A 26,738-nucleotide genomic window follows, 5' to 3' on the forward strand; every position below is an offset into this window, starting at 1 on the left:
GAGCTCATTGAGGGTCTCATTAGCGCCGGAGACATGGGCGGGGAGGGTCCCCACCGCCGCTGGCAGTGGCTCAGCTCTGCTCCCCGGGGGCCACCAGCCAGGGCCCGGCTCTCCCACGGGCCCGAGAGCCCCCACTGAGCGAGACACGGGAGCGTCCGTCTCTCGCACAGCCCCGGGCCGTCGGCCCGCCAAGCTGAGCCTGCCCACTGTCGCGAGACCCCCAAGGTGCCCCTCTCCCCGCGGTTCACCAGCTGTGCCCCGTGTCTGTCCGCAGCCTGGAGGCCCCTCGCCAGGCGGGGCGTGAGGCAGGGCCTGCGGGGTCAGACCGCCCCCCCGTCCCGTCCCGGCCAGCAGCTCCCCCACCCGGGTACCTGGGCTGTGGCCCCTCGGCCGTCCCACGCCCTGTGCTCAGAGGCGGGGAGGGACAGTGCCCGGAGGCTGGCCCTGGGGCTGATGCGGCCCACTGCCCCGGCCACTCGGGGGTCCCCAGCAGGGCGGCAGGAGCCCGGGCACACCCGTGGCACGGCTGGGCACCCACTGCCCTGGCTCTGGCTCCATCTGCGTGCTGGGCCTCGGGGCATCTGCCCGGCCTGCGGGACGAGGCCGGAACAGCGGAGGACGGAGTATCGGGGACGGGCCAGCTGGGAGGCGGCCTTTCCTCCCCGACCCGGAGTCACAGTCACTGCCCCCCCCCCCGCGCCCCTTCCTCCCTCTCTCCCTCTCGCCTCACCCCTCCTCCTCCTCCCCCGTCTCCTCCTTCCCCTCTGCTCTCCTTCCTCTTCCTCCCCCTCTCTCCTCCCCCCATCTTCTCTCCCCTCTCCCCCCCTTCCTCCTCAGATGTTCCCCTCCAAGGCTTGGTCACTTGGTCAGGGCAGCTAGAATGTTCTGGCCGAGACCCCAGGGCCTCAGAGGAAAGGTGATGAATAAGCAGGACCAGGGGTGATGGCAAACGGGGTACAGCGCTGAGCGGGGACCAGCTGCCCTCCGAGAGGGAACGGTGCAAGGCACACACCCCGTTCTGCAGACCCCAGCTGTGAGGGCCACTCTGCGTGTCCCACCCAGGCCGTGTCCCCGCGGGGTGGCCCACGGGTCAGCCTCTTGGACGAAGCATCTGCCCTCCTGCCACTGGCCGGGGGCCATCACGGCCTGCTCTCAGGGGGCGGTGCCCTGCTCTCAGGGGGCGGTGCCCTATCCCAGGGACAGTGCCCTGCTCCCAGGGGGCGGTGCCCTGCTCTCAGGGGGCGGTGCCCAATCCCAGGGGGCGGTGCCCTATCCCAGGGGGCGGTGCCCTGCTCTCAGAGGGCGGTGCCCATGCTGCTGGCCGCTGAACTGGAAGCACCTGGGCCCGGGGGCGCAGCCGCCTCTGCGTGGGGCTGCTGAAGAGGCTTCAGACCCACCAAGCTTCTGCCGTGAGATGAGGTGTAGGAGGGGTCCCCCACGGGTGGCCACAGCACGGCTGGACATAGGAGCCGCCACCCCCCACGGCATGACGGGACAGAGGGCGTCCAGCCAGGAGAGCAGGTCAGCGGAGACGCAAGGCGGGGCTGGGGGCCCCAGGGCTGCACCTGCGATTCTCGGAGCAAACCAGGTCGGCCCGGGAACAGGCCCCCGGGCTGGCACCCCATGGGGCACGTTCAGCGGCCTAGCCTAGCCCTAGGACCAGAGCTGCTAGGTCAAGGGTCACGGAGCTGTTCCGTGGTATCGGCCGCAGGGAACCTGTGTGGTGATCGTTTCCAGCTGAATTTTAGCTGTTACCTGATTCTGTTTAATATTCGGAGACAAAAACACAGATTCAAAATTTAATTGCCTGTTTCAGAGCTGTGGTTGGTACAAATCAACCTGTTTGTTGGAAATTACAGGCGGTTTGTTGTTGTCGCTATTGTGAGATGCTTGAAGCGACTCGGGAAAGTGATGGTGGCAATCTGGGAGTCACAGCGGGCACCGGGCGTGGCAGAGGGCCGGCTGGTCTCCCGGGCAGCCGCGGGGGCGAGTTTCTGTCCATGCAGCATCCACCTGCCGGCCGGGCTGGCAGCGGCCGAGGTGGCGGAGAGCCCCTGCCTCCCGCGTCCTGCCCCCGACCCAGCTGGGGAAACTGAAGCCGACCAGGACCAAGAGAGACGGAGGTGATGGTGCCCCCTGGCACGTGTGTTCTGGGCCCGTCCCCGCCCCCCCCGCCCCTGCACCCTCCTTTGTTCCAGACAGACGCGGCCCAGAACGGGGCTCAGTGGCAGGGGTCAGTCGGGCTGGACCCGGGAACCCCTGGGCACTGCACAGTTAGGCCAAGGCAGGGCTGCCCCACCCTGCACCCAGAGTCCTACAGTGCTCCTCGACCCCTGGGGCCGGGACAGGGCGTCTGCCAGAGCCTGGAGGCTTCAGGCCTGGGGGACAGGACACAGCTACTGAGCAGCCTCCGGGGGAAGGAAAGCAGGAGGACAGGCAGGGACAGAGGGACACGAGTGCCCTCACTGGCCCCGTCACACACCTGGACCCGGGCCAGCACCTGCGACGGGACAGGACGGGGGGCTTACCTCAAAGGAACAGGCAGGGACCCTGAGACCCAGGACACAGCAGGGTGGGGAGGCAACATGGGCAGAACCCCCCACCCACACATGCACATACACATGCAAACTACATGCACATATGTGTACATACACATGCACATACTACACACATGGACACATACACAGAGACACACATGCATGTATACATGCACACATGCACATGTGTGCACAAGCACAAACTACACGTGTGCACATATATGTGCATGCACATACGTGCACATGTATACACATAGGCATGCATGTGTGCATATGTATATAAACGTACATGCAGATATGTACTGACATGCCTACATATGAACATGCATGTATGTGTGCATGCCATGCACTCATGCACATGTATGCACACATGGACACTGACACAGTCCTGTGCTCATGGAGGCCCAGACGACAGCGTGTTCCCGCAGGCAGGATGATCACCGGCCCCACTGCCCACTGCGCCCCCTGAGGCCAGGTCTTCCTCCCACCTCTCCTGGGGGCATGGCGGCCCCGAGCAACCAGCCCACCCATCCACGTGGCCTCAGAGCACCCCCCTCCGCCAAGGCTCAGGTGGACGCGGAGACCCCCACAGAGGGCCGGAGTGAGGAGTCGGCAGATGGTTTATTCCTTGGGAGCGCCCGGTGGGCGGGCAGGACAGAGGAGTGCATCCGGGTGGTCGGGGGTCGTGCCCGCTCTTAGGGGCTTGTCCACAGCCCGGCCACCCCGCCAGCACCCGGGCAAGGTCACAGCGGCAGCCCGTGTTCAGGAGGTGCCAGGGGCGGCCCCAGGGGGCCTGCAGGGGCAGAGGTCCTGCTGGCCGGACCCTCGTGGCCATGGTGGGTCCATGCTGCTAGGAAGGCGGGCGGTGCGCTCGCCGGCGGATGGAAGGGAGTGTCCAGGCCGGCCCGCGTCGGTCTCGCCATCAGCCCGGGCGCGCGTGTCCGGCCTAGGGCACCGTCCCCTGCAGGCGCTGCACCAGGCGCTGGTAGGTGTTGCGCTCGGCCTCCCAGGAGTGGCACCTGCGCACGTACTCCTTCCCGCGGGCCACGAGCTCCTTCTCCAGGGCGGGGTCACGCACCAGCCGCCGCGCCAGCCGGAGGAACTCCTGGGGCGAGAGAACAGGGAGGCAGCACGCGTCTGCCCCGCCCCGCAGGGACGCGCGGCCACACTGAGCAATGCGGGCTGGGGTGCAGCACGGCCCCCACGCCTGACCTCTAAGAACCAGCATGAGCACGCGTGTGCATGTGTGCCCAGGGACCAGCATGCGCACACGTGTGCATGTGTGCCCAGGGACCAGGATGAGCACGCGTGTGCATGTGTGCCCAGGGACCAGCATGAGCATGTGTGCCCAGGGACCACATGAGCACATATGTGCGTGGGTACGTGCGGGGGGCAGGTCTCCCTGAGGCAGGGGCTCGAGGGTGTTAGCTCTCTGTGACCGAGTAGCGGCTGTGCCGGCCCCCACCTGCTGGGGGTCCCGTGCTGCTGGTCTGGGGGTCTGCGGGGCTGAGCTGGCAGGGCAGGGTGAGTTCCGGAAGGCGGCACATCCTCTCCCCTGGAACCCGTGGGAAGGGATGGCGGGAGGGCGAGGGCGGCGCCACCTACCTGCGGGTCTGCAAACAGCAGCCCCGTGACCCCGTGCTGCACCACGGCCGCGTTCCCCGGGATGTGCCGCGCCAGCACGGGCACCTCCAGCTCCATGGCCTGCGGGCAGAGAGGGCAGCGTGGACGCAGGGTCCGGGAGACGGCGGCGTGGACGCACAGGACCGCAGCACGTCAGGCCGGCCGAGCAGGGGTGGCCCCTGGCTGCCCACAGAGGTGCCAGGGGGTGGGGCCAGTGCTGTGGACACTCGGGGTTCGTGGGCTGGCCGGGGTCAGCCTAACGGCCTCTGTCACAGGAGGCGGCCCCACGGGGGACAGCCGAGCCTGTGCCCTCCGGCCGGGCTCACTGCCCATCCACGAGTGGCCAGACGCAGGAAAGTCGGGGCGCAGGGGGACCCTGAGCAGCGGCCGTCACTGGGCGGGGAGGGGCCAGAGTGGACACTGTCAGACGGGGCAGCGGCAGGAGGAGGACAAGGGTGACAGGGAGCACCGAGGGGGCACTGGGCCGAGTCAGAGCCGGGCCAGGCCCCGGGAGGTAGAGAAAGATAGGGTGGGTGTGCCGGGACAGGGGCCTCTGCAGATACTCGGCGAGTCTGTGCAGGCCCCCAGGGGCCAGGGTGCGTGTGGGGGAAAGGCCGTGCGGGCAGGGCCCGGGTGCTCTGTGGGGGGGAGGGGCTGGCTCTGGGCTGTGGCGTGTGAGAACCGCATGCGTGTGCAGGGTGCTGCGTGGTGAGTCCTGCGTGGTGTGTCGGGCAGCTGTGTGTGGCACATGTGCATATAAACATGTTCTCTGTGCGTGGGGCCAGATGGCAAGACATGTGGATGGGTGTACGTGTGTGTGCAAACATGGTGCGCACGTGTCAGTGTCGGTATGTGGGTGTTACGTGAACCTGAGAGCATGTTTCTGAGTGTGCTGTGTGTGTGGTGAGTATGTGTGTGTGTGTATGGTCTGAATGTGGTGTGGGTGTGCAAGCAGTGTGTGTGTATGGTCTGAGTGTGCTGTGTGTGTGCGTGTGTGCTTGCAGTGTGAGTGTGTGTGTCTGATGTGGGTATGCTACATGTGTGTGTGCAGTGTGCTTGCAGTGTGTGTGTGTCTGATGTGGATATGATGCATGTGTGTGTGCGGTGTGCTTGCGGTGTGTGAGTGTGTGTGTCTGATGTGGGTATGCTGTATGTGTGTGTGTGGTGTGCTTGCGGTGTGAGTGTGCGTGAGTGTGGCAGGCCGTCAGAGGCTGGGGAGGTCACTGCATGCTCGAGTGGCGTTCTCCTGCCTGAAGGCGGTGCAGGACCCGGCTCTGAGGGTCCCGACCTGCAGGCCCGGAGCAGGCGCGGCCGGTGCGCACGCGCACACACACACACACACACACACACACACACACACACACACACACGGCTCGGGCTTGGCAGCTCGCCTGTTTGGAGCTGCAGCGAGGGGCTTTCGCAGGCAGGCGAGGCAGCTCTGCCCCTCGGGAGGGGGCCTTTGTTCTGCGATTATCAGCCGCTCTGGCTGATGAATCGATTCTAACAAGCCGCTCGGCCCGCCTCTGAAATCAGCGCCATTCAAACCCTCAGCCCAAAGGTTATTTTGGAGTTTCCAGAGGGGCGCGGGGGCGGGAAGAGTCACCACAGCTGCTGGGGGTCCTGGAGACCCCGCCCCAAGGAGCAGCTCGGCGGATGTGGGGGGCGGGCACTGCCACAGGCAGCAGTGGCTATGAGGGCATGTGAGACCAGAAGCCACGGCCGGGGATGCAGACAGCGGGTGGACCTGCCTAGCCGGCCACCGGCCTGGGCTCCGTTCCTGGCACGTCAGGCGCCCGAGCACTGTCTGGAGAGACGCCTCAGCACGGAGAGTGGCCCATAGCCAGGCAACAGGTGCCAGAGCAGGCCCCAGCCGGTCGGCCCAGCAGAGAGGGCGGGCGGGTCCTCCCGCTGCCCAGGCAACCCGGAGGGCAGGGCGGGGCCTTCTGCCCCCAGCACGGGTCAGCGCCAGCAGGGTCGAAGGTGACGTGGACGTCCTGGGCACACGCGGGCACTGCGGGCACACGTGGGCACCGCGGGCACATGTGAATGTCTTGGGCACACGCGGGCACACGGGTGCAGGCACGGGGCAGCAAGGGGGGTTGCCCAGCACTCGGCCTGCCCGTGGCGAGCCCACGCCAAGGCCCCAGGGCCCGTGGGGAGGGGCAGCCCCCCCATCCTGGGGGCCCCAATACGGGAGGGGACGGGCCTGGGGCAGCAGGAACGACCTGGGGGTCCCCCGCCCGCCCGACAGCACAGCGCGGGGGAGGGACTCCCGCCAGCCAGGGCTGACGGTGCCAGCTGGGACCGGGTGCCGGCCTCGGGCGCGAGCCCCAGATGCCAGAGAGGGGCAGGAGGGGCTGCGGGGCGGCAGGCCTGTGACGCTGCCGTTACCTCCAGGATGGCGGCCGACATGCCCTCAGACACGGAGCTGTTGACCAGCGCGAAGCAGTTCCTGATGACGGCGTGCAGGTCCTCCTGCGGCATCTCAGGCAGCAGCCGGACACCCGCGCTCCTGCCAGGACATGCGGGGCCTTCGTGGGCCCAGTCGTGCCCCCGCGGCTCGCGGCACCCGCCCCACCAACGGGGCAGCACGGGCCGGGCCAGGGCTGTCACGACACAGACACGCAATGGCCGGAGCTCTGCAGCCCCCCTGTCGCCTCGGGTGGGCCAGGGGAGGGCGGCCCTGAGGGTGCGCCCTGGAGGTGGGCTGGTGCCACGTCCCGGAGCTCTGTGCTGCCCCCAGGAGCGCCCCCCGCATGGGCGGCTCCCCCGGGTGGGCGGGGCCTGCCAGCTCCCCACACTCACCTCTGCACTGTGGCCTTCACCTCCCTGGCGAACTCGGGATCCACCTGGAAAGACACGGCCGGGCTCAGGCGCCGCCAGACGCTCCTCGGGACGAGCCCCAGCAGCGGGGTCAGGCGCGTCCTGGGGCAGCTGCTCTCCTGCAGGGGTGCGAGCCGACACCAACCCCCCCGCCCCGCCCCTGCCTGTGTGCAGCCGCCTCTCGGCACCGCAGGCCCCACCCCCAGAGGCCCGTCCTTGGCCCCAGTGGCGTCCACGTCCCGCTGACTCCGACCGGGCCAGGGCCTTGTTTCTGACGAGGGAACTGGGCTGGTGAGACGTGGACTCGCTGGTCTGGGCCGCGTGTGCGGAGGGGCCGGCGGGGCCCGGGCGCGTCACTCACCTCCGGGCCCACGATCACCAGGTACACGCCGGGCTCTTCTCGGTGCCACTCTAGGGGAGGGGGAGGCTGTGGGCGGCCACGGCCACGCCTCAGGGCGCCCACGCAAGGCCGCCAGGGCAGAGCGGGGAGGGCGCCTGCTTTGCACACGGCCCACCCGGGTCCAGCCCCAAGCGGCCCCCGAGCCCTGCCGGACACCTCACGTCCTGCCTGCGGGGTAGGTAAGACCAGGTGGCCGCGTGGACACCCCCTGGGAGGCCCTTCCCCAGGGGAGCAGGAAGGGCTGAGGGGAGGAGGGTGAGCCGAGGGTGGGCTGACCGGAACCAGCCGCTCGTGGGGCCGTGACCGGAACTCGTACCTGCAAAGGCGCCCACCAGGTAGAGCGGGTCCTTGACGGGCCGCAGGCCGCAGACCAGCAGGAACACGTACAGGCCGTCGGCGCTCGGGCTGATGTCTGTGGGGGCGGGGGGCTCAGGGTGGCAGGGCACAGCCTCGCCCCCCCCCAGCTCCTGCTGCCCCGAGGGGCCCTGAGACCCTCCCAGAGACTAGACAGAGCCAGGAGCCCCCGAAGGTGTGAGGGGACTTCTGGGGCAGGAGAAGGAGCTGAGGCAGAGGGCCCGACCCCCCCCCACCCCGCACCCACACTTAGCACCACCCCCCACCCACACTTAGCACCCCCCACCCACACTTAGCGGCCACCCCACCGGGCAGGCTCTCAGCTAGCTGCCTGCCCGCCCACCAGCCCAGGAGGGTCAGCGGGGCTCATGGTCAGCCCTCAGCTCTGTCTTCACAGAAACGGTTCTGGGGGATGTCTTGCTCCCTGAGGAGTGCTCAGGGCCCAGGGACACGTCCGACGTGCCTGTGAATGCGTGAGCCTCGTGGGTCACCCGTGACGCAGAGCCCTGGCCCGAGGCCCTGGGCAGCCTGTCCAGAGCGACAGTGTCAGAGAAACAAGCAGCCACAGGGAGGGGAGAGGCGGGGCTGGTCTCAGCGCGGTTGGTGGGCACACCGGGCGGATGGGTGGGGTGGGCTGAGGAAAAGCGAGAGCTGAGCACGCGTGGGGGGCCGCTGAGGGCAGGGCCAGGCGAGCCCAGTGCCATGCTACTCAGCCGGGCGGCCAGCCCTCTCCCTGGACCCAGGAGCACCACAGCCCCCGCAAGCATGCGAGCTGCCGTGTGAGCCCCCCAGTCGGGCGGGCGGGGCAGGAGGAGGAGGAGGGGGGGCGCGGGAGACGCCCTCGCACTGCGACAACCACGAAGAGAGAAACGTGAAGCCCTATTTATAACAGCCGAAATAATAACAACCGAACAATAGACTCCCGGAGGAGGCGCTTTCTGAAACAGACGCGGGGAACTGCACAGCCCCCACGAAGACACGCAGGACCCAAGGAAGCACAGGCCGAGGGGCCACCGGCCAGGTCCACTCTCAACGCGAGCTGCAGGGTCAACGGCTGCAAGGGGTATGGCGAGATTCAGCGAGGAGATTCTAAAGCCAACAAGGCCCCGACACGGTCGCTCACGCTCTCTGCAGCCAGCGGCCGGCAGCCTCGGCTCCGGGACTCCCTAGAGCACTGTGTGACGGTTAACTGGTCGCCAGCGAGACAACCGCAGCAGCTCAGCGGGGAAAGAAAAACGTTTCCAGAGCCAAAGTGACACGGCAGGGGTGAAGGCACGCGCCTTGCAGGGGCGCACCCCCGCTCCATCCCAGCCCTGCGTGGCCCTCCAAGCCGGGAGCTGCGGGGAGGTCCCCCAAACACCCACTCGCCAGAAAAAAAATTATGATAAATGATACTGAAACAACTTGCGGAAAATACAAGACTCTAACCCCTGCCTCACTGCACACACACACACACACACACACACACACACACACACACACACACACACACACGTTACTAGCCGGGAGGGCATTTGCCTTGCACGTGGCTGACCCGAGCTCAATCCCCAGCATTGCGTGGGGTCCCCCAGCACTGCCAGGAGTGATCCCTGAGCACAGAGTCAGGAGTCAGCCCTGAGCTGGGTGTGATCCTTCCCCTTCATAAAAAACCTAAACTCCTAGGAGAAAAAAAATAAGAACAATATCTTTGCAACTTTAAGTTAAGAAAATCTTCCCCAATAGGACTCAGCCGGTCGGAAGGACAACAACCTCCTAAGATCGAGGGCTCAGCCAACCAGAGCCTCGGGGCCCGGGAGTGACGGTGGGGCAGGGCCCGAATAAGGGGGGCCTGGGCCCCCCACCCCACCACAGACCTCTCCTGAATAGCCGGGACCCCAGGCCGGCAGCACGGGTGGGCACGGGCAAAGAGAACCCCACGAGTGCCCGACAACCCGCTGTGATGAGCAGGTCAGCGCCTGTGGCCAGAGAGCAGGGGGCTGTGTGGTGGGCTCTGCTCACCACACACACGCACACACACACACACGCACACACACACACAGACACACACACACAGACACACACACACGCATACACAGACACACACACACACACGCTCCCTCTCCGTACCCCCTCCCCGAGCACGCAGGGGTGCAGCCCCACCAGGGAAACATACAGGGATTCTTCCTGTTCAATGGGAGAGGCAGCACAGCGGACATGGGCTGGCCCTGCCGTGACCAGTCCAGTGGAGACCGTGGGCCGCACTGGGCACCCCGGGACTGACCCCTGAGCACTGCTGGGTGTGCGCAAGAACCAAAACCAGTTTTTAAATAAAATTAAATTCCTTCTATAGTCACACGTAAGAACTATATAAAACCACGATTCCGTGGTAGGTCAGCCCAACAGTACGAACGGACAGGTGCTGCGTCACGCGCTTTCCCATGTGATAGTTTGTTACACGTGGGCCAGTTCTTGTCCCGGCCACACCGCGTCTGCCCGTGCAGTGGGCGCTGACCGAGGCGCCCGTCCTGGCACTCACCTGACCGCTGCAGGAAGCCGGGCCAGCTCAGGGCTGTGTTGGGCGAGGTGGCGATTCCTGGGGGAGAGAGGGATGAGCCGACGGCGGCCACGTCTGCGCGTGCATCTCCCGTCCCCCGGCTCGGCCCTGAGACCCGCGCCCGTCATCCACCTGAGCCAAGGCCCCGAGGCAGTGAGAGCCTCAAGCAGGTCCCTGCTGGGCAGTCCGTGAGGGCACGGCAACACCCGGTCAGCAGGGCCCGCTGGGACACCGGCCACCTCCCCACACACACACAGACACACAGACACACACACACGCAGAGACACAGACACAGAGACACATGCAGAGACACACAGAGACACAGACACACACAGACACACACGCAGAGACACACAGACACACACACACAACACACGGTCAGCAGGGCCCGCTGGGACACCGGCCACTTCCCCCACACACACACACAGACACACAGACACACACACACGCAGAGACACATGCAGAGACACACAGAGACACAGACACACAGACACACCCAGACAGACACACACACACAGACACACGCAGAGACACAGACACACCCAGAAAGATACACACAGAGACACAGACACACACTGACAGATACACACAGACACAGGAACACAGACACACACCCAGACACACCCAAACATACACACAGAGACACAGACACAGAAACACAGACACACACCCAGACACATACAGAGACACAGACACACACTGACAGATACACACAGAGACACACAGGCACTGACACACACACAGACACATACAGACATACACAGAGACACACACACAGACACAGCCACACAAACAGAAACACAGACACACAGATACACACAGACACACACAGACACACACACAGAGACAGACACAGAGACACACACAGATACACAGACATACCAGCACACAGACACGCCACAGACACGCACGCACACCATGCTGCCATGCGGCGTGTCCCGGGCAGCCCTTACCTTGGCTCTGTACACACACCTTCCCTCTGCTGTGCGGCTGGGGAGAGACCAGGGCAGGAGGTCAGAGGCGGCACTGGACACGGCACCCCCGGTCACTCGGTCACTCGAGGGGCAACGCAGCTGTTGGGCGAGCCCCCAGGGCCACCACCCCGGCAGGACTGCGCCCGGAGCTCGGCCCCGGGAGAGCTCGACAGCCGGAACATGCCAGGGACCCCAGGACCCCGAGGACCCCCACTGCGCCTGGCCCCCGGGGAGGCGGGCTGAGGGGACGGATGGGTGCGGGGACCACGACACTCACTTCCTGTTGCTCACGGGCTTCCTGGCAAAACTCCAGAACACAAGTCGAGAGCAAAGAGCCCGTGTCTGGGTCACCCCCCCCCATGCTGGGGTGGCCGCCGCAACCACAGGGCAGGGCGGGCGGTGCCCACACTCTCCCGGGGCCCCCAGGACCCGACTGCACGGGGGCTGCAGGGCCGGCAGAGCGCGGGTGGACGAGCCAGCAGGGGGGAGGGGCGGGCTCACCAGGCTCCTCTCTGCCCAGGAGAAGCAAAGGTCTAGACCCCCATGCCCTGGCCAGAGGGTGGACCCACCCAGAGTGGCACCCCCAGCCCAGCCCGCACCTCTGGGGCCGCCAGGGGTCACCCTGGCACAGGGCCGGGCCAGCCCGAGCACTGCGGGGGGCCCAAGAGCAAACGCAAACCTGAGACCCATTAAAGATAAAGAGAAGTTTCAAGGACGTCGCTGGTGAGAAAAGCAGCCAGTTCCCAAGTGAAAGGGCAGCGAGTGGCCGCCACCGGGAGCCGGGGGGGGGGCGGGGGGACACGGCCGGCCACTGCCTTCCGGTCTTGAAGAGACGCCAGGGCGGGCAGGCCGCGGAGTCAGCCACGCAGCGGTGCGGGGGCCAGGGAGCCGTGCCTGAGGGTCCAGGGCCCACTCAGGCCCACGGCCCTGCTCTGAGCTGGGAGCAAGCCTGGCACCGCCCAGCACGGCCCCGGGAAGGCAGTGACCCGGGGCCACCGGGGAGCCGCACTCTGGGAAGACTCGGCACAGGCAAAGGAGACGCTTCCCTGGGGCCCAGTAGTCGGGGGTGGTGAGGGGGGGGCCCCACCAAGCTGTCTCACACACACACACACACACACACACGGGCACACACACGCACACACACACGCACACACACACGCACACACACACGCACACACACGCACACACACACACACACACACAGAGGAATGGATGTCTGGGCGACTGTGGCTGGACAGGCTGCAGCCCAGGGCGACCTCCCTGGCTCGAGCAGGAATCAGGAATCAGCCCAGGGACGGTGCTTCGGGGGTCTGGGGGCTGGGCCATGGCTCCAGACTCAGCCCCGGAGCACTGCGGGGGAGGGAGAATGAAGGCCGGCGGCAGGGGCCAAAGAATACTCCGGGGACCCTGGGCCAGCTGCGGCCGGCCCTCCGTGCTCCACCAGCCCCAAAGACGCAGCTTTCGCCTCCATCTTTGCGCTCAGAGCTGCGTTTCCGACAGGCTGGCGTCGAGAGGCTGCCGTGCCACCGGCCCTTGGAACCCGCTCCACAGTGGGAAGAGCGGGGGTGGGGGGGACGATGTGGGTGCGGAGTGAGGACGCGGAGCTCAGCCCGCGGGAACTCGGCCGTGACGACAAGCTTGGGCAGCCAGCTCTGCGCAGAGGCACGGCGGAAGCACACTGCCCGCGCCCTGCTCCAGGTGGACGCCCTGCTCCAGTGGACGCCCTGCTCCAGGTGGACGCCCTGCTCCAGTGGACGCGGCGAATCACCGGCTGCGTGCCCCGGCACAGTTCCTACTGCGGAAGCTAATGGCCGAGCTGTCGGTGGGCTCCAATAAAAGTCTGTGCTAAGACAACAGGTTTGTCCTGTGGCCTAGTGACTCCCTCCACCACTTCAAAGCCGAGGTCCCTCACCACGCCTTCCTTACGAGCCCCGCCGGCCCCCACGCCCGCAGCCTCCCCCGCGCCTGCAGGCCCGTCCCCGCGCCCCATCTTGTCCTGGCACGGAGCCCGGGTCCCTGTTATTCACGGACCAGGGCCACCTCAGTGCTGATGGGACATGCCCCATCCAGGGACCCGGTGTCTGGCGTCTCCTTCTCCACGGCCCTGTCGCTGGGAGGGGCAGCCACCACTCCGGGGGCCAACAGCCACCCCTCACCTGGTCAGCCGTACCCTGGACCTCGGACCAGACACCCCCTGGCCCCAGTGTGGCAGGGACTGAGCCCCCCTACTCCCCAGTCCCTCGGCTCAACTCCTCCTGAGCCAGGCCCCAAGTGCCCCCCGTTTGCTCTTACGGGGGTCCACCCCAGGTGCCCAGGCAGCGCCCCCAGGCCCCTGCACGTCAGCCATCCCGTTGAGTCACCCCTCCCCTGCGTCCCCCTCCCCAGTGGATGTTCCCGAGGCCTCTCCTCGCCCCTGACCGGCCGTGGAGTGTAGGTGACCACGTGGGACTGCGCCGAGGGCAGTCACGGCGAGCAGGGGCCAGCACTGCGGGGTACCCAGAGAGGAAACTCGGGGGGCAGGGAAGGGGCAGGGGAGGGGCGGGGGGTTCCCAAGCCCCCCGCCCAGCCCGCACCTACCCACTGTCTGTGCGCTGTCTCCTGCATGGCCTCCGTGAACGCGACCGCAAACCTGAGGAAGGAAGAGCGTCAGCCTGCGAGGGGGGCTCCCAGGCCGAGAAGGGCCCCGTGCCCCCCGCTGAGACCCCAGGCTGGCATCTGGGGTCCACCCTGCCTCGCCCGGGAAAAGCCGGGCCTGCACGGGGAGCTCAGCCCAGCTCGCGGCCCCGGTGGAACCAGGGCGAGAAGCCAGGTGCAGCCGCCCCCACCCCCGCCCCCAGAACCAGCTGCGCGGGGCGGGGGTCCCCCACCTGCTCCCAAGTCCCGACCAAAGGAGCCCAAGAAGCACCGCAGCACACCCGTGGCTCTCGCGGGCTGGACGGGCCAGCTGTGCGGTCAGAGAACGGTGAGGCGGGGAAGCTGAGGCGAGGTGTGGGGGCAGGGGAGGAAGGGGAGAGAGGGAGGAGGAGGAGGAGGAGGGGAGAGAGGGAGGAGAAGAGGAGGGGCGGGGGAGGCAAGGAGGCTTTGGGGCTGCAAGCCCCGCCCCTCCCATCAGGGAGTGGCCCCGCGCCCACCTGGCTTCCTGCAGGACCCTGCCCATCACTCGGTGCTTGTCCTCCTGGTTCACGTCTTCATTTAGGTCCGTGCCACCGAAGATGACCCCGAAAGGGACGGGCAGGCCTGTGTGCGGCCAGAGCGGGGAGTGGGCCGGGGCCTGTACCCCGAGGGAGTGCAGGGCAAACGGGCGGCTGCGGGGAAGGCTCTGGGCCCCTGGAGGGCGCCACAAGGCGGCCAAGCCCCAGGGGCCCCCTCCGGGCTCGGGCCGAGCTGACCCGCCCAGGGCTGAACCCGCTCGGCCCAGTCGCAGGCCCGGCCTTACCCTGCAGCAGCCGCCCTGCGCGGTAGAGGTGCAGAGCCAGCACCGCCTCCACGCCGTCCGCCCGGACCAGGTCGGCCACCTCGGACGGGCTGTCGAAGTCCAGGGCATCCTTCAGGACGCACACGTGGCCCGCGGCTTCCAGGTGGTCCCTTGGCGCAGAAAGATGAAGGGAGAGAAAACGAGGCATGAGCGTCTGCAGGCGTCTATCTGAGCGTCTGTGTGTGTCTGTGTGTCTGTGTGTCTGTGTGCGTCTGTGTCTGTGTGTGTATCTGTGTGTCTATGTCTCTGTGTGTGTCTGTGTCTGTGTATCTGTGTGTGTCTGTGTGTCTCTGTGTGTCCGTATGTATCTGTGTATCTCTGTGTGTGTGTCTGTGTGTGTCTGTGTCTATGTATCTGTGTGTCTATGTGTGTCTGTATGTGTATGTATGTGTGTATGTTTGTGTGTGTTTTTGTGTGTTTGTGTATCTGTGTCTGCATATGTCTGTGTGTCTCTGTGTGTCTGTATGTGTGTGTGTCTGTGTCTGTATGTGTCCATATGTATCTGTGTATCTCTGTGTGTGTCTCTGTGTGTCTCTGTGTATGTCTGTGTCTCTCCGTATGTATCTGTGTATCTCTGTGTGTGTGTCTCTGTGTGTGTCTGTGTCTTGTATCTCTGTGTGTGTCTGTGTATCTGTGTGTGTCTATGTATCTGTGTATGTCTGTGTCTGTATCTGTGTGTGTCTGTGTGTCTCTGTGTGTGTCCGTATGTATCTGTGTATCTCTGTGTGTGTGTCTCTCGTATGTATCTGTGTATCTCTGTGTGTGTCTCTGTGTGTGTCTGTGTCTCTCCGTATATATCTGTGTATCTCTGTGTGTGTGTCCCTGTGTGTGTCTGTGTCTCGTGTCTCTGTGTGTCTCTGTGTACGTCTGTGTCTCTCTGTATGTGTCTGTGTATCTCTGTGTGTGTATCTCTGTGTGTGTCTCTGTGTGTCTCTGTGTATGTCTGTGTCTCTCCGTATGTATCTGTGTATCTCTGTGTGTGTGTCTCTGTGTGTGTCTGTGTCTTGTATCTCTGTGTGTGTCTGTGTATCTGTGTGTGTCTATGTATATGTGTATGTCTGTGTCTGTGTCTGTATCTGTGTGTGTCTGTGTGTCTCTGTGTGTGTCCGTATGTATCTGTGTATCTCTGTGTGTGTCTCTCGTATGTATCTGTGTATCTCTGTGTGTGTCTCTGTGTGTGTCTGTGTCTCGTGTCTGTGTGTCTCTGTGTATGTCTGTGTGTCTGTGTGTTGGGGACGGGTGTTGGGGACGGCCGGGTCAGGTGTGCATGTGAGAGCCGACGCTGTGGTAGCCCCTGGGTGCCCCTGCTGTGGGTGTCGGGCAGTCTGGGGGTCAGTGCGGAGGCCCGGCTGCCCTTCCTGAGCCCTGCTCCCCCCAACCCGCTGCTGACCTTCCCCGACTCCCGCCCGCCCCCGGCCCTCCTGGGGCCGTCTGGAACACAGCCCACACCTGGCCAGGGCCGGCCGGAGCGGCCGGAGCACCGCACCCTGCTCTGGGCATGACGCCCAGGCTGGAGGGTGACCAGGTGGGGCCAGGTGGGGGTGGGGAGATCCGCCTGGCCCAGGGCACAGTGACCCAGGAGACAGGCCCCACCCCGAGTGGCCCCCACGGGCCGGCCTGACCCAGACCCATCCCGGGAGGGCGCTGGACGTGGGGCAGCCGCCCAGAGCAGCGGCCACAGGCCCGGAGAGCCCAAGGCGTGAACCCGCTTCCTTGCCTGTGCGCCGGGGCAGGGCGGCCTGGCTCAGGGCGGCCGTCACTGCTGCCCGGTGAGGCCCCGAGGGGCGGGGGTGGCTGTGGCGAGACCCCCAGCTGTCCCTCCTCCAGGCATCTCCCCTCACCCCTGCACCGGGCGGGGCGACAGCAGAGGGGCTCCCGGGGAATCCACACAGTCTGCGCATGCATGTGTGCGTCCCCGGTGCTGCTGTGACGGGAGCGGGGGTCTCTGGCCCTCTCCAAGCCGGGGGCTGCCGCCGTGGTTCCTGGCGGGACGTGCCCCCCAGCACCCCCAGGGACCCCACAGCAGCTGCAGACCCTGCACCCTCGGGGCCCTCCCAGCCACACCCCCAGCGCCCCCCGCCCCTCTCCCAGAGGGCCTCTCGGCCTCCTGCTCTGCAGAGCTTCCTGTTCAAACAAGAACATCTGCCCGGTCCCCAGAGCCGCACCCCCAGCCCGGGCTCTGGGCAAAGTCCAGCGCTCAGCGGGCTGCTGTCCACCGGGCTCTGTCCTGCGGCTCGGGCCGGCCACTCCGTCCCCAGCTCCATCCCTGCCCGCTGTCCCGGGCTCTGTCCCCACCCCTGTTCCCCGCTCTGTCCCCACCTCTGCCCCCAGCTCCATCCCTGCCGCCTCTGAATCCACCTCTGTCCCCAGCTCTGCCCCCAGCTCCATCCCTGACCCTCTGTCCCGGGCTCTGACCCCACCTCTGCCCCCAGCTCCATCCCTGCCCGCTGTCCCGGGCTCTGACCCCAGCTCTGCCCCTCCTAGGCTGCCCTCACAAACCCTCTGCTAGAGGTGCCAAGAAATCGCAGGGTGGTGCCACCCCCCCCCCGGGGCCCAGCCACACCCACGGGAGCAGTCCTGGCCCCACAGATGCTGACACACCTCTAAGATCCGTCACAGAAGCCGGAGTGGGTGCGGCCAGCCACGACACTCGCACCCTGCGCGCCGGGCCCGGCTGGAGCAGGCAGCAGGTGCCCCTTTGCTTATTGCTCCAGCCAGTGCTCTGGGCTCCGGGACCCGGGGCGGGGGCGAGGGTGGCCTAGAGGTGCTGGAGGGACCAGGCAGAGCCGAGGGGTCTGGGGCTCCCTCGGGGACAAGCGCTGCCCCTTGAGGGCTCCGGCCAAGTGAGAGCTGACCTGGGGGGAAACTGGCCCAGGGGAAGTGGTCTCAGCCTCGACCAGGGAAGGACCTGAGGGGGCGGCCTGGCCTGCCCCCCCCCCCGCGAGCGTGTGTCTGCCCCCCCCCCACTGCCCCCACGCCTGCTGAGCACCTCCCCGGGTGCCTCATGGCCCCGCATGATCATGTCCGCACTGGCACTGACCCTGGCCGAGGGGAGGGGGCAGGGCAGGGACTGGCTCTTCCCTGCTCCGACCGATGTGAACCCCAGGCCATTGACGCCTCCACTCTCGGGGGTCAGCTGAGCTTGCCGGGGTCTCTGGTTTGGGGCCAGTCCTGGCAGTACTCGGGGCTCCTCCAGCTCAGTGGCCACAGGTGGGTGGATACTCAGGGGCCCCGGCCTCCCCTCCCTACACACAATCCCACCAGCACCTTCTGCCTCTTCCTCCTCTCCGCCTCCCTGACCCTCTCTGCACTAAAGGGAGACGGAGGGGGTCCTGGGCCCCCACACGGCCAGCCCTGCCCTGCATCCCAGGCACGTGGGAGAAAAGCCCCACGTCACTGCTCAGCAGGGACGGACCAGCCACAGCGTCCTGGGCCTTGCAGGGTGGGAACAGGGCGGGGCGGAGGGTTATAACAGACACCTCGGCGTCAGCGTCTGGGTGGGGGTCCCCACGCGGCCGACCCCAGGCACAGCCCTTCCCTGCGAGCCCGCGTGCTGGCGGCCAGCTGCATCTGCGGGATTCTAGCAGACACCTCTGGCCGTGCTGCTCCGTGGGCACCGGGTGAGTCTGGCCTGGGGGGCGGGGTCCTCACTAGGACATGCTCCCTGGCCCTCGGAGCAACCTGTCAGTCAGGAGCTGTGCCAAGTGGCACCTCGCCCTTCCAGTGAGCCTCCCAGCCGTGAGTGCCCCAGCGGTCACTGTGCCACCGTTTGCTGCTCACATCAGGGCACGTGCAGAACCAGTGGCAGCCAGTTGGGAAACTGCCTGATGCAAGCTCCAGTTGCTTAAGAAACCAAACTAGGGAAACGGCCGGCTAAGCTCTGCGCCGACCTGGGTACTAGCCTGGCTGCGAGCAGGAGCGCCCATCCCGTTAGATCCTGCAGAAAGGGGGCCCTGGCACCAGGACGGAAGCCCCTGCAGGCAGACACAGCAGAATGGACCCCCATCCGTGAGTGGCCGGCGTGGGGACCCCGCTTCCCAGCTTCGAGGTACCCCCTGGCAGGGCGAGGCAGCGTGCGCCCCGCGTCCCTTCCTCCAGTAGCAGGAAGACATGACCCAGGGTTGGGGTGTCCTCAGGCTCGGGGAGCCTGGGCGGGCCGGACGCAGCATCCCTGCAACCGCGGGCCACGCAGAGAGGGAGCCCCGGGAGCCAAGGTCTGGGGCCGGCCGGGCGGCGAGAGCGCAGGGCGCGGAGGATCCGGAGTGCGCGCGCCCCGCGCTCGGGGTCCAGCTCCCCGCGCGCGCCTCCGGGTCCAGCGTCTCCGGGTCCGGCTTCCCGCGCGCCTCCGGGTCAGCGCCCCGCGCGCGTCTCCGGGTCCAGCGGCCCCGGGTCCAGCGCCCACTGCGCGTCCAGCTCCCCCGGACCCGCGCGTCCCCGCGTCCAGCTCCCCTGCGTCGCCGCGCGTCCCCGGTCCAGCGCCCCCGGGTCCAGCCCCCCGCGTCCCCGCGCGCCCCCGGGCCCAGGTCCCCTGCACGCGCCCCCGGGTCCCACGCCCCCGGGTCCAGCCCCCGCGCCGCGCGCCCCCGGCCCCGCGCGCCCGCGCCCGCGCGCCGGCCCGTCCGTTTGCCCGCGCCCGCGCCCCGCACCTACCGGACGCGCCGCGCCGTGACGGCGTTGCCCGTGTGCCGCCGCAGCACCGCCAGGAACAGGAGCCGCATGACCCGCCGCCCGCCGCCGCCTCCTCCTCCTCGGTCCCCGCCGGGCCAGCCGGGCCGGGGCGGGCCGGGGCGGGACTCGGGGCGGGCGCGGGCCGCGGCTCTGGGTCCCACCCGCCCGCCGCTCCCCAGGCCGCTCCCCGTTCCGCGGCCGCGGCGCGAGCCCGGAGCAGGGGCGGGGCGTCCCCGCGGCCCACGGAGGCCCTTCCCTGGGGCCGACCCGCGGACCCAGCGCCGGGGACGCCCCGCAGGGAGGAGGGGTGCGGCGCCCTCCCGCAGGTGGAGGTGCCGGGCGGTCCCGGGCCTGCGCCGGGGATGCTGGCGGCCTGTTCCCACTGGGCCCGGCAGAGGGTGCTGTCCGCGCCCCGGGCGCGGGAGCGCTGGGAAGGGGGTGACCGGTCCAGCCTCGGCGCCTGTGGGACCAGGTTCATGCTCCGCGGTGACACCCACTGACCCTCTCAAACTCGGCCCGGGCCCAGGCACCCCTTGGCTCTGGGCTCTGACACCCGGTCAGTGTCTCTGGTCTGGGCGCAGTGGACACTTCTAACCCTCGGCTCTGCCACAGAGGCAGGGGGGCAGCGGGTGTGGGTGGTGGAGTGTAGCGGGGCGGGGAGCGAGACTGGGGACCTTGGTCCGCTGGTCGGGGGACGTGTGCACTGGTGCGGGGCAGGTGTTGAAACGTGATATGACGGAAACCCTTCTCGAACACTCTAACTGTGGATCTCACTATGACTCAATCGGGAGAAAGAAAGAAAGAAACTGTTAGGAAGGGTACCTGTTCTTCAGTGTTTCCGAGTGAAGATAGTCTTTGAAGGCTAAGACAAACTCGCCAACACACACACACACACACACACACACACACACACACACACACACACACACACACACACACACACCCAGACCTGGGGTGTCCCCAGGAAGCTGGGGTTTCCCGGGCTCTGGGCACAGAGGGCAGTACTGGGAACTGCGCTGCCCACACCGAGGTCTTCAGTGGGGCCCCAGCATGAGCTTTGAGCCCTGAGTTCTACCCCACCCCCTGGGACCGGCTCCCTTCTGAGCACTGGGCCCAGAGTAGCTGTCCTGCACTGGTGAGTGAGCCCAAGGGAAGGCAGCCAAGGTGCTTGGCCACGGGCGGTTGGAGCTGGGAGAGGCGGTGGCCTGTGGCTGTCTCTGGCACCCGGGGAGGATTGGCCAGTGCTGAGTGGCCAGTGCAGGCCGCAGGGACCGGCTGGCCAGTGTTGGGCTGCCCTGAGGTGCTTGTGCACCCAGCTTTTAGGTTGGGGGGGCTGACTGAGAGCTGCCTGAGGCCCTCAGGGTATGGGTCTGTCTCTCAGCTCCAGGCCCGGAAAAGCTCCCTGACAATCTCTGTGGTAGAAGGTGCATTTCTTCCTACGGGGCCCTAATTCTCTTCCCAGGCCCTGCTTTACGGTGGGCACTCTTGAGCGGGCCTCAGGGTGCGGTGAGGTTGCTGCAGCCCCGTTCATCACACCGGCATTCCAGGAGCCACAGAAATGATGCTGCCCAAGAAGCGCCTGTGTTACCTTTCAAGGGTTACCTTGAAAGGTTACCTTGTAACCTTTCAGTCCTCTTTCCAGGAGGACTGGGATTTTAAAGGGCCCTTGGCCATTGTGTTCCTAGCCCGCTGCCTGCACTTCCCGTGCTGGGTGCTGGGGAAGCCGCATGGTAGCCGGTCACCATCCTGTACCATACCGTGCCCCCGAGAGGCTCCGGGCCCGGGCGGCCATGGCTCGAGCCCCTCAGGAGGTTCATATTAGAGATGACACCTCTGAGAGCCCCTCTGGCTAGGGCCACCCTGAGAACTGGCTCTCCAGAGCGGCTAGTCCCCCCCCCCCGGGCCCCGCCCCCAGCACCCCTCTGCCTGCAGGACCACATCCTGCTTGGAGGGGGAGTTGCAGCTGTGTGGGGCTTCCTTCCCGGGAGCCCAGACGGCCTGCTGGAACGGACCAACTGTCACCCTCCCCTGAGCTGCACCCCAGGCTCTCTCGGGCACCCCCGCTCCCTGCCCCCGTTCTCAGGCCACTGCAAACAGGCTCAGCTGCTGAGTCTCTCGTGACTCGTCCCCCCAAGTAGGGGATGTCAAAGGTACAGGGGCGAAGGTGTCGTCGTGCAGGAATATTTACAGGCCAGGGTTCGAACAGAGACGCAGCCTCCCCAGAACGGTTCCTGCGAGAGTCAGCTTTCTCTCTCTCTCTCCGCTCAGACTTTCTCTCCTCCTTCTGGGGGGGAGGGGTGGCTAGTTCCTGCGCCTTGTGGCCCAGCCCGCAGGGGAGCACACCGCAGCCCTGCCACCCTGCCGGCTTGGGGAAGGCTCTGTCCTCACTTCCCCTTAGACGCTGCCTCCCTCCTGCTGCCCGGGGTCACACCTGCGCCCGCCCCCAGGGCTGAGGACCGCGGGCTGGGCCAGCAGTGAGGCGGGAGATGCTTTCCCCGCTGCACGGAGCCGTGCAGGCCGTGGTGTCGTGCCCTGGGACAGTTCCTTTTTCTGGCTCCCTTGAACGCAGCTTGGAAATGACTAAATGCGAGAACTCGAGGTGGCAGCCCGTCACCGGGGGTGTGGACGCCCACCAGGCAGGCAGAAGTGACTCGACTCTGGAGCTTCGGTTCTTGGCGAGAAGCGGCCTGCGTTTCCGGGGCGGCGGATGGGGGCAAGGCCGGCTCTGACACGCAGGCGGGCGCGTGGGCGCGCTGCCTGGCTTCCCACGTCGTTCTAGAACGGAAGCTCTGTGTCTGGCTGGCGCGCGGACCAGGCCCAGCTCCGAGACCCGCGTGGGCCCCGGAGCTGTCTCCATCCTCAGCACGTGAGCAGCGGCTGTTGGTTTGGGTTCTCCGGACCAGGTGGAGCTGTTGCCCAGTACTGAGCGCCACCCCGGCCACAGACAGACAGACCCCAGCCTGGGGCGGGTGCGGGAGCTGGCGCAGAGCCAGACGCCAGTTCACACACCAGGAACCTAAACCATTTGCTCTATTTTTTTTTGGGGGGGGTCCCCCACAGTTGGCGGTGCTCCGGGCTCTGCTCTCGGGCTCTGCTCTCAGGGATCATCACTCCTGGTGGGCTCGGGGACCACATGTGGGGCCGGGGGTTGAACCTGGGTCAGGCTCATGTCACTGTGCTATCCTGTGTCCCTTCATTTGCTCATTTATAGCCACTGATGGCGGCCGGCAGAACTCGAACCAGTCCAAGTCGCTCGGAGACACTGTGATGAGCGTGCGTCCCGTGAAGGAGGCCTTGGCCCCCACGTGCTTCTCTCCCGGCTACTGTCCCTTTAAAGGGCCTGGGTGCGGTCGGGGACTGGCCTTAGGGAGTTGGCCTGCCGAGACAGCCATGATGGCCATGACGGCGAGCTCCACAGGGAAGGCCTTGGGGGTCAGCCCTAAGTGTTTTAGGCCTCGTCAGTGAACTGCCCCTCTTCCTCCTCCCAGAGAAGCTTGCCGTGCCCTTGCTAGCATCCCTAGTTTAGTTAGAGTTTAGCTTTAGCCTTTCCTTTGTGTTTTACCTTCTGTCTTGTCACAGTTCCCCACGTCAGTCTTGGTTACTTCTAAGCCAAAACTTTCTGGTGATTCCGAACTTCGCATCTGTACTGCTTTGTATTTGAAGTGCTGTGTATTGGTACCTGCTCTTCTATTTCCCCCGTAGCCTTTTTTTTTTTTGTTTTGTTTTTTTTTTTTGCTTTTTGGGTCACACCCGGCGATGCACAGGGGTCACTCCTGGCTCATGCACTCAGGAATCACCCCTGGCGGTGCTCAGGGGACCATATGGGATGCTGGGATTCGAACCCGGGTCGGCCGCGTGCAAGGCAAACGCCCTACCCGCTGTGCTATCACTCCAGCCCCCCCGTAGCCTTTTTACATTTTACTATACAGCAATACTCTCTAGCTAAGCACAGGAAGATCATTAATGCTACGCTCCTAATATTTGGGAGTCGCTTGACTCTGAAATATATCTATTCCTGGGCGTAATTACTTGGTCACAATTACTTGACTCAGGCCTCAGTTGCTCTAGTTCCTAACACAGGGGAGGCCCTGCCATGGCACTGGGGTGGACCGGGACGAGTGGCAAAGCTATCCACTATGAAGCATCGAAATAGGACATTCTAGAAAGCATAAATGCATGATCTTGATGCAAGCTGTCATGACGTGAGACAGGACCCCCATGGGACAAGCTGCACTGGCCTGAGGACTTGGTCTGGGATTTATGATAAAAGCCTTGCTTGCTCTCAGCCCAGAGAAGGAAGTGTTGGGATCTTCGTCTCTTACTGTGTTTATCCAAACAACTGCAACTTTTGATAACTTATGCAACTAGAGGGAAAGATAAAAGCAACGTGGATGTGCCTGGGAGACAGAGTGTCTCCTAGCTTTGATCTCCCAAAAGAGAATTTCATACACTTTATCTATGTAAATGATCTATGTAAACTCCCAGATGTCTTTTTTTTTTCTTTTTGGGTCACACCCAGCGATGCTCAGGGGTTACTCCTGGCTCTGCACTCAGGAATTACTCCTGGCGGTGCTTGGGGGACCATATGGGATGCCGGGGATCGAACCCGGGTCGGCCGCGTGCAAGGCAAACGCCTACCCGCTGTGCTATCGCTCCGGCCCCACTCCCAGATGTCTTATCTGTGTAAATGATCAATCACAGCCCTGACCTCAGCCCCCTCAGAGGTTCTGTAAGTATGCCAGCAGCTCCGCACTGACCGGGCCACTTTCACCATCAGGCCTGGTCCCTGCTCCTGTCTCTCTGCTGGGGAGGTGGGAGGTGGCTGTGGGCCACATGCTTCGAGCAGCAGCAGCCCCCTTGCGCTTCACTCTGAACCCACAGACTGGCCCCGACACCTCCCCAGGGAGCCCCGTCCTGTGCCTGGCCTCTTCCTGCGTCTCCTGCTCGCCCCGGCGCTGTCTGCTGAGAGGTGGCTGTGTGACGGCAGAGCCCACGCCCAAGCTGCCCTCGGAGAGGGAATGTTCCAGATGCAGACCAGGGGGTGCAGACCACAGGCGTGCGCCCGAGCAGAGAGCAGGCGCGGGTCATCCCTGCGACGTGGGTGGCCCCCACGGGTGGCTCGTGGGAAGCGGGGAGGAGAGAGACGGTCACTTTCTCCCCATCCGCCTCCACCACCCGGGACCCAGGGCCACGGGGTTCTTGTCTTGCTCACAGAAAGGAATTTCAGGAGCAGAGGAGCAGGGGAGTGACACAGATTTTATTTGGAGGTTTGAAGGGGGAGGGAGAGGGTGGGGGAGAGTGGAGAGGAACGTGCCCGAGAGAGAGCCCGTGCTTCTCCGAGGGCGGAGACCCCACCCCAGCGTTAGACAGGAAGGCAGGAAAGTCCACGTCTCAAGGGGCAGATGCTGGACACGTGTGCTCGGCCGCATGGGCGTAAGTGGCACATGCACGCCCTTCCTTCCTTCAAGGTGGTTTTTATAGGTTTTCCAACCAGTCCCCACGGGAAGGATGGGGTGGGGGGGCGTCTACCTAGGTCAAAGTCTGTGCTAGGGAGGTTGCCAAGGCAGGCGGGGCTGGGAACGCTGATGGTCTCGGAAACTCCTTTCCTGGCCTCTTGTTTCTGCTGGAGCGTCTCTGGGTCTGTGGCGACCAGGTGAAAGTCTCATCAGGCCCTAGTTCCTGTGTTCTGCACAGCTGGCTTTTTGCAACCGCGGGGCTATTGCTATGATTATTTCCCAGGAAATTCACTGAGGGGGAGGCCTTCTCTGTCTCTGCTTGCCCGCCTCAGTCACATGGGCATTCCCCAGTCAGAAGCGGATTAGCTTTTCTGGGCTAATTAAGTCCTGTGTAGGGCTCATTGTGAACACACTGCTGATTGGGTCAGCCTAGGTCAGCTGCCTCTCTGGCCGCAGGGCCTGCCTGGCCTGCTGCTCTGCCCAGGTGTCGGCCCTTTATCAGGAAGGCCACTTGCCTGCAAGCGTGTCCAACACTTTCCCGTTTAACAGCAATCCTTACCGTCCGTACAAATAAGCCTTAGGTCTTGGCCTGCCCCGGCGGTTTCTCTGAGCTCCCTCCTTCTGGATTTTCCAGCTCTGCTGCAGCTTCTTCTCCCGGCTGGACCCTGTGCTCCGGCAGGGGAGGTCAGGGCACACAGCCTGGGGCCGGCTCCTTGGCGTGGCCCCAAGGGGTCAGGAGTGGAGGAGCCCCAGGGCCACTCTTTCCTTCCCTGCCCCTCCCCGCCCGCATCAGCAGGTGTCTGCTGCTGGTTTGTTGGCGGTGAAGATATTGGATGGTGGGGGGGGGGGGGTGTTTCGGGGGCGGGGAGGGCAGAGTACCGGATACTGACCGTGGGCTTCTGCATGCAAAGCATGCGCCACCTGGCCCTGGGTTTTTTTTTTTTTTGCTTTTTTTGGGTCACACCCAGCAATGCTCAGGGGTCACTCCTGGCTCTGCACTCAGGAATTACCCCTGGCCGTGCTCAGGGGACCCTATGGGATGCTGGGAATCGAATCCGGGTCGGCCGCGTGCAAGGCAAACGCCCTACCCGCTGTGCTATCGCTCCAGCCCTGGGTTTTTTAAGCACAGGAGAAGAATCCAGCCAGGCCTCGGTACTGAAGGGTCCAGCAGGAGGCCTGCTGGCAGGAGCCAAGGCAAAACATGCCTCTCCGCCACGCAGGGACCCCCAGGCAGGGAGTGGGTGGAGGTGGCAGGGTTTGGGCGGTAGGATGGACGCCTGCGTGCACGGCTGCAGCCAGAGGGTTCGGTGGGGACTTTTGGACCCGGCTGCCCAGTTGGGGGTGTCAGGTGCCTCCGCTCGTGACTCTGATACAGCTTAGCACCCACGTCAGGGCCCATCGCGGCCCTTCAGGGAACTGAGATCCTGAAAAAGCAGAAGCCACGGCCACAACCCTGCTCGGGCGGGTCTGGCATGCGGACAGCCCAGCCCCATCTGCTCGCTGGGGTCGGGGAGGAGCTTCACCCACCCTCCAGGAGCCTTCTGGAAACCGCCTTTTTGAGGAATCCGCGACAGCGCCTGTGGCTAGGTAACGGAGAAGCAGGGAATGGAAAGCGGGCCGGGGGTCCCCGCAGGACCCGCGTTCCCTCGCCCTTTCCATCACTGTCTCCTGGAAGCTCTGCAGTGAGCGGGACCACAGTGCGCCGGCCCCGCCCTGCACCCCGCGAACCTGGGCCCCGGGCACGGCCCTTTGGGGACAGTCTTCTCTGCCCCTTGCGCTGAACCCAAGACACTGGGGACGGCAGTCTCGGCCCAGGTGCCGGTCACTGGAGTTCGCACGTCCGCCTGTTCTTTTTCAAGGGCGCTGTGCGGCCCCAGGGGTCCCAGGAGTCCCGT

General features: G+C 65.3%; 1 protein-coding gene across 1 annotated transcript; it reads right to left on the reverse strand.

The window, feature by feature from the left end:
* Positions 1-1,785: 1,785 nt before the first annotated feature.
* Positions 1,786-19,764, reverse strand: GLT1D1 (glycosyltransferase 1 domain containing 1). The gene is made up of 12 exons (XM_055147633.1): positions 19,370-19,764; positions 14,681-14,829; positions 14,376-14,481; positions 13,822-13,873; positions 11,224-11,260; positions 10,253-10,309; positions 7,700-7,795; positions 7,345-7,394; positions 6,966-7,009; positions 6,552-6,672; positions 4,143-4,241; positions 1,786-3,642 (listed from the first exon to the last, which is right to left on the reverse strand). Exons 1-12 carry the CDS (start codon positions 19,435-19,437, stop codon positions 3,484-3,486), a joined length of 1,038 nt encoding a protein of 345 aa, XP_055003608.1. The 5' UTR covers positions 19,438-19,764; the 3' UTR covers positions 1,786-3,483.
* Between the last annotated feature and the right edge of the window lie 6,974 nt (positions 19,765-26,738).

Source organism: Sorex araneus, chromosome 9, assembly GCF_027595985.1.
Source record: "Sorex araneus isolate mSorAra2 chromosome 9, mSorAra2.pri, whole genome shotgun sequence".
In the NCBI taxonomy this organism is placed as follows: domain Eukaryota; kingdom Metazoa; phylum Chordata; class Mammalia; order Eulipotyphla; family Soricidae; genus Sorex; species Sorex araneus.

Coding starts and splice junctions, on each gene's coding strand:
- GLT1D1 (XM_055147633.1), bottom strand. CDS start 19,437: ATGCGGCTCCTGTTCCTGGCGGTGCTGCGGCGGCACACGGGCAACGCC. Junction 14,830..19,369: donor GTCACGGCGCGGCGCGTCCG/GTAGGTGCGGGG, acceptor TTCTGCGCCAAG/GGACCACCTGGAAGCCGCGG. Junction 6,673..6,965: donor GTGAAGGCCACAGTGCAGAG/GTGAGTGTGGGG, acceptor ATGTCCTGGCAG/GAGCGCGGGTGTCCGGCTGC.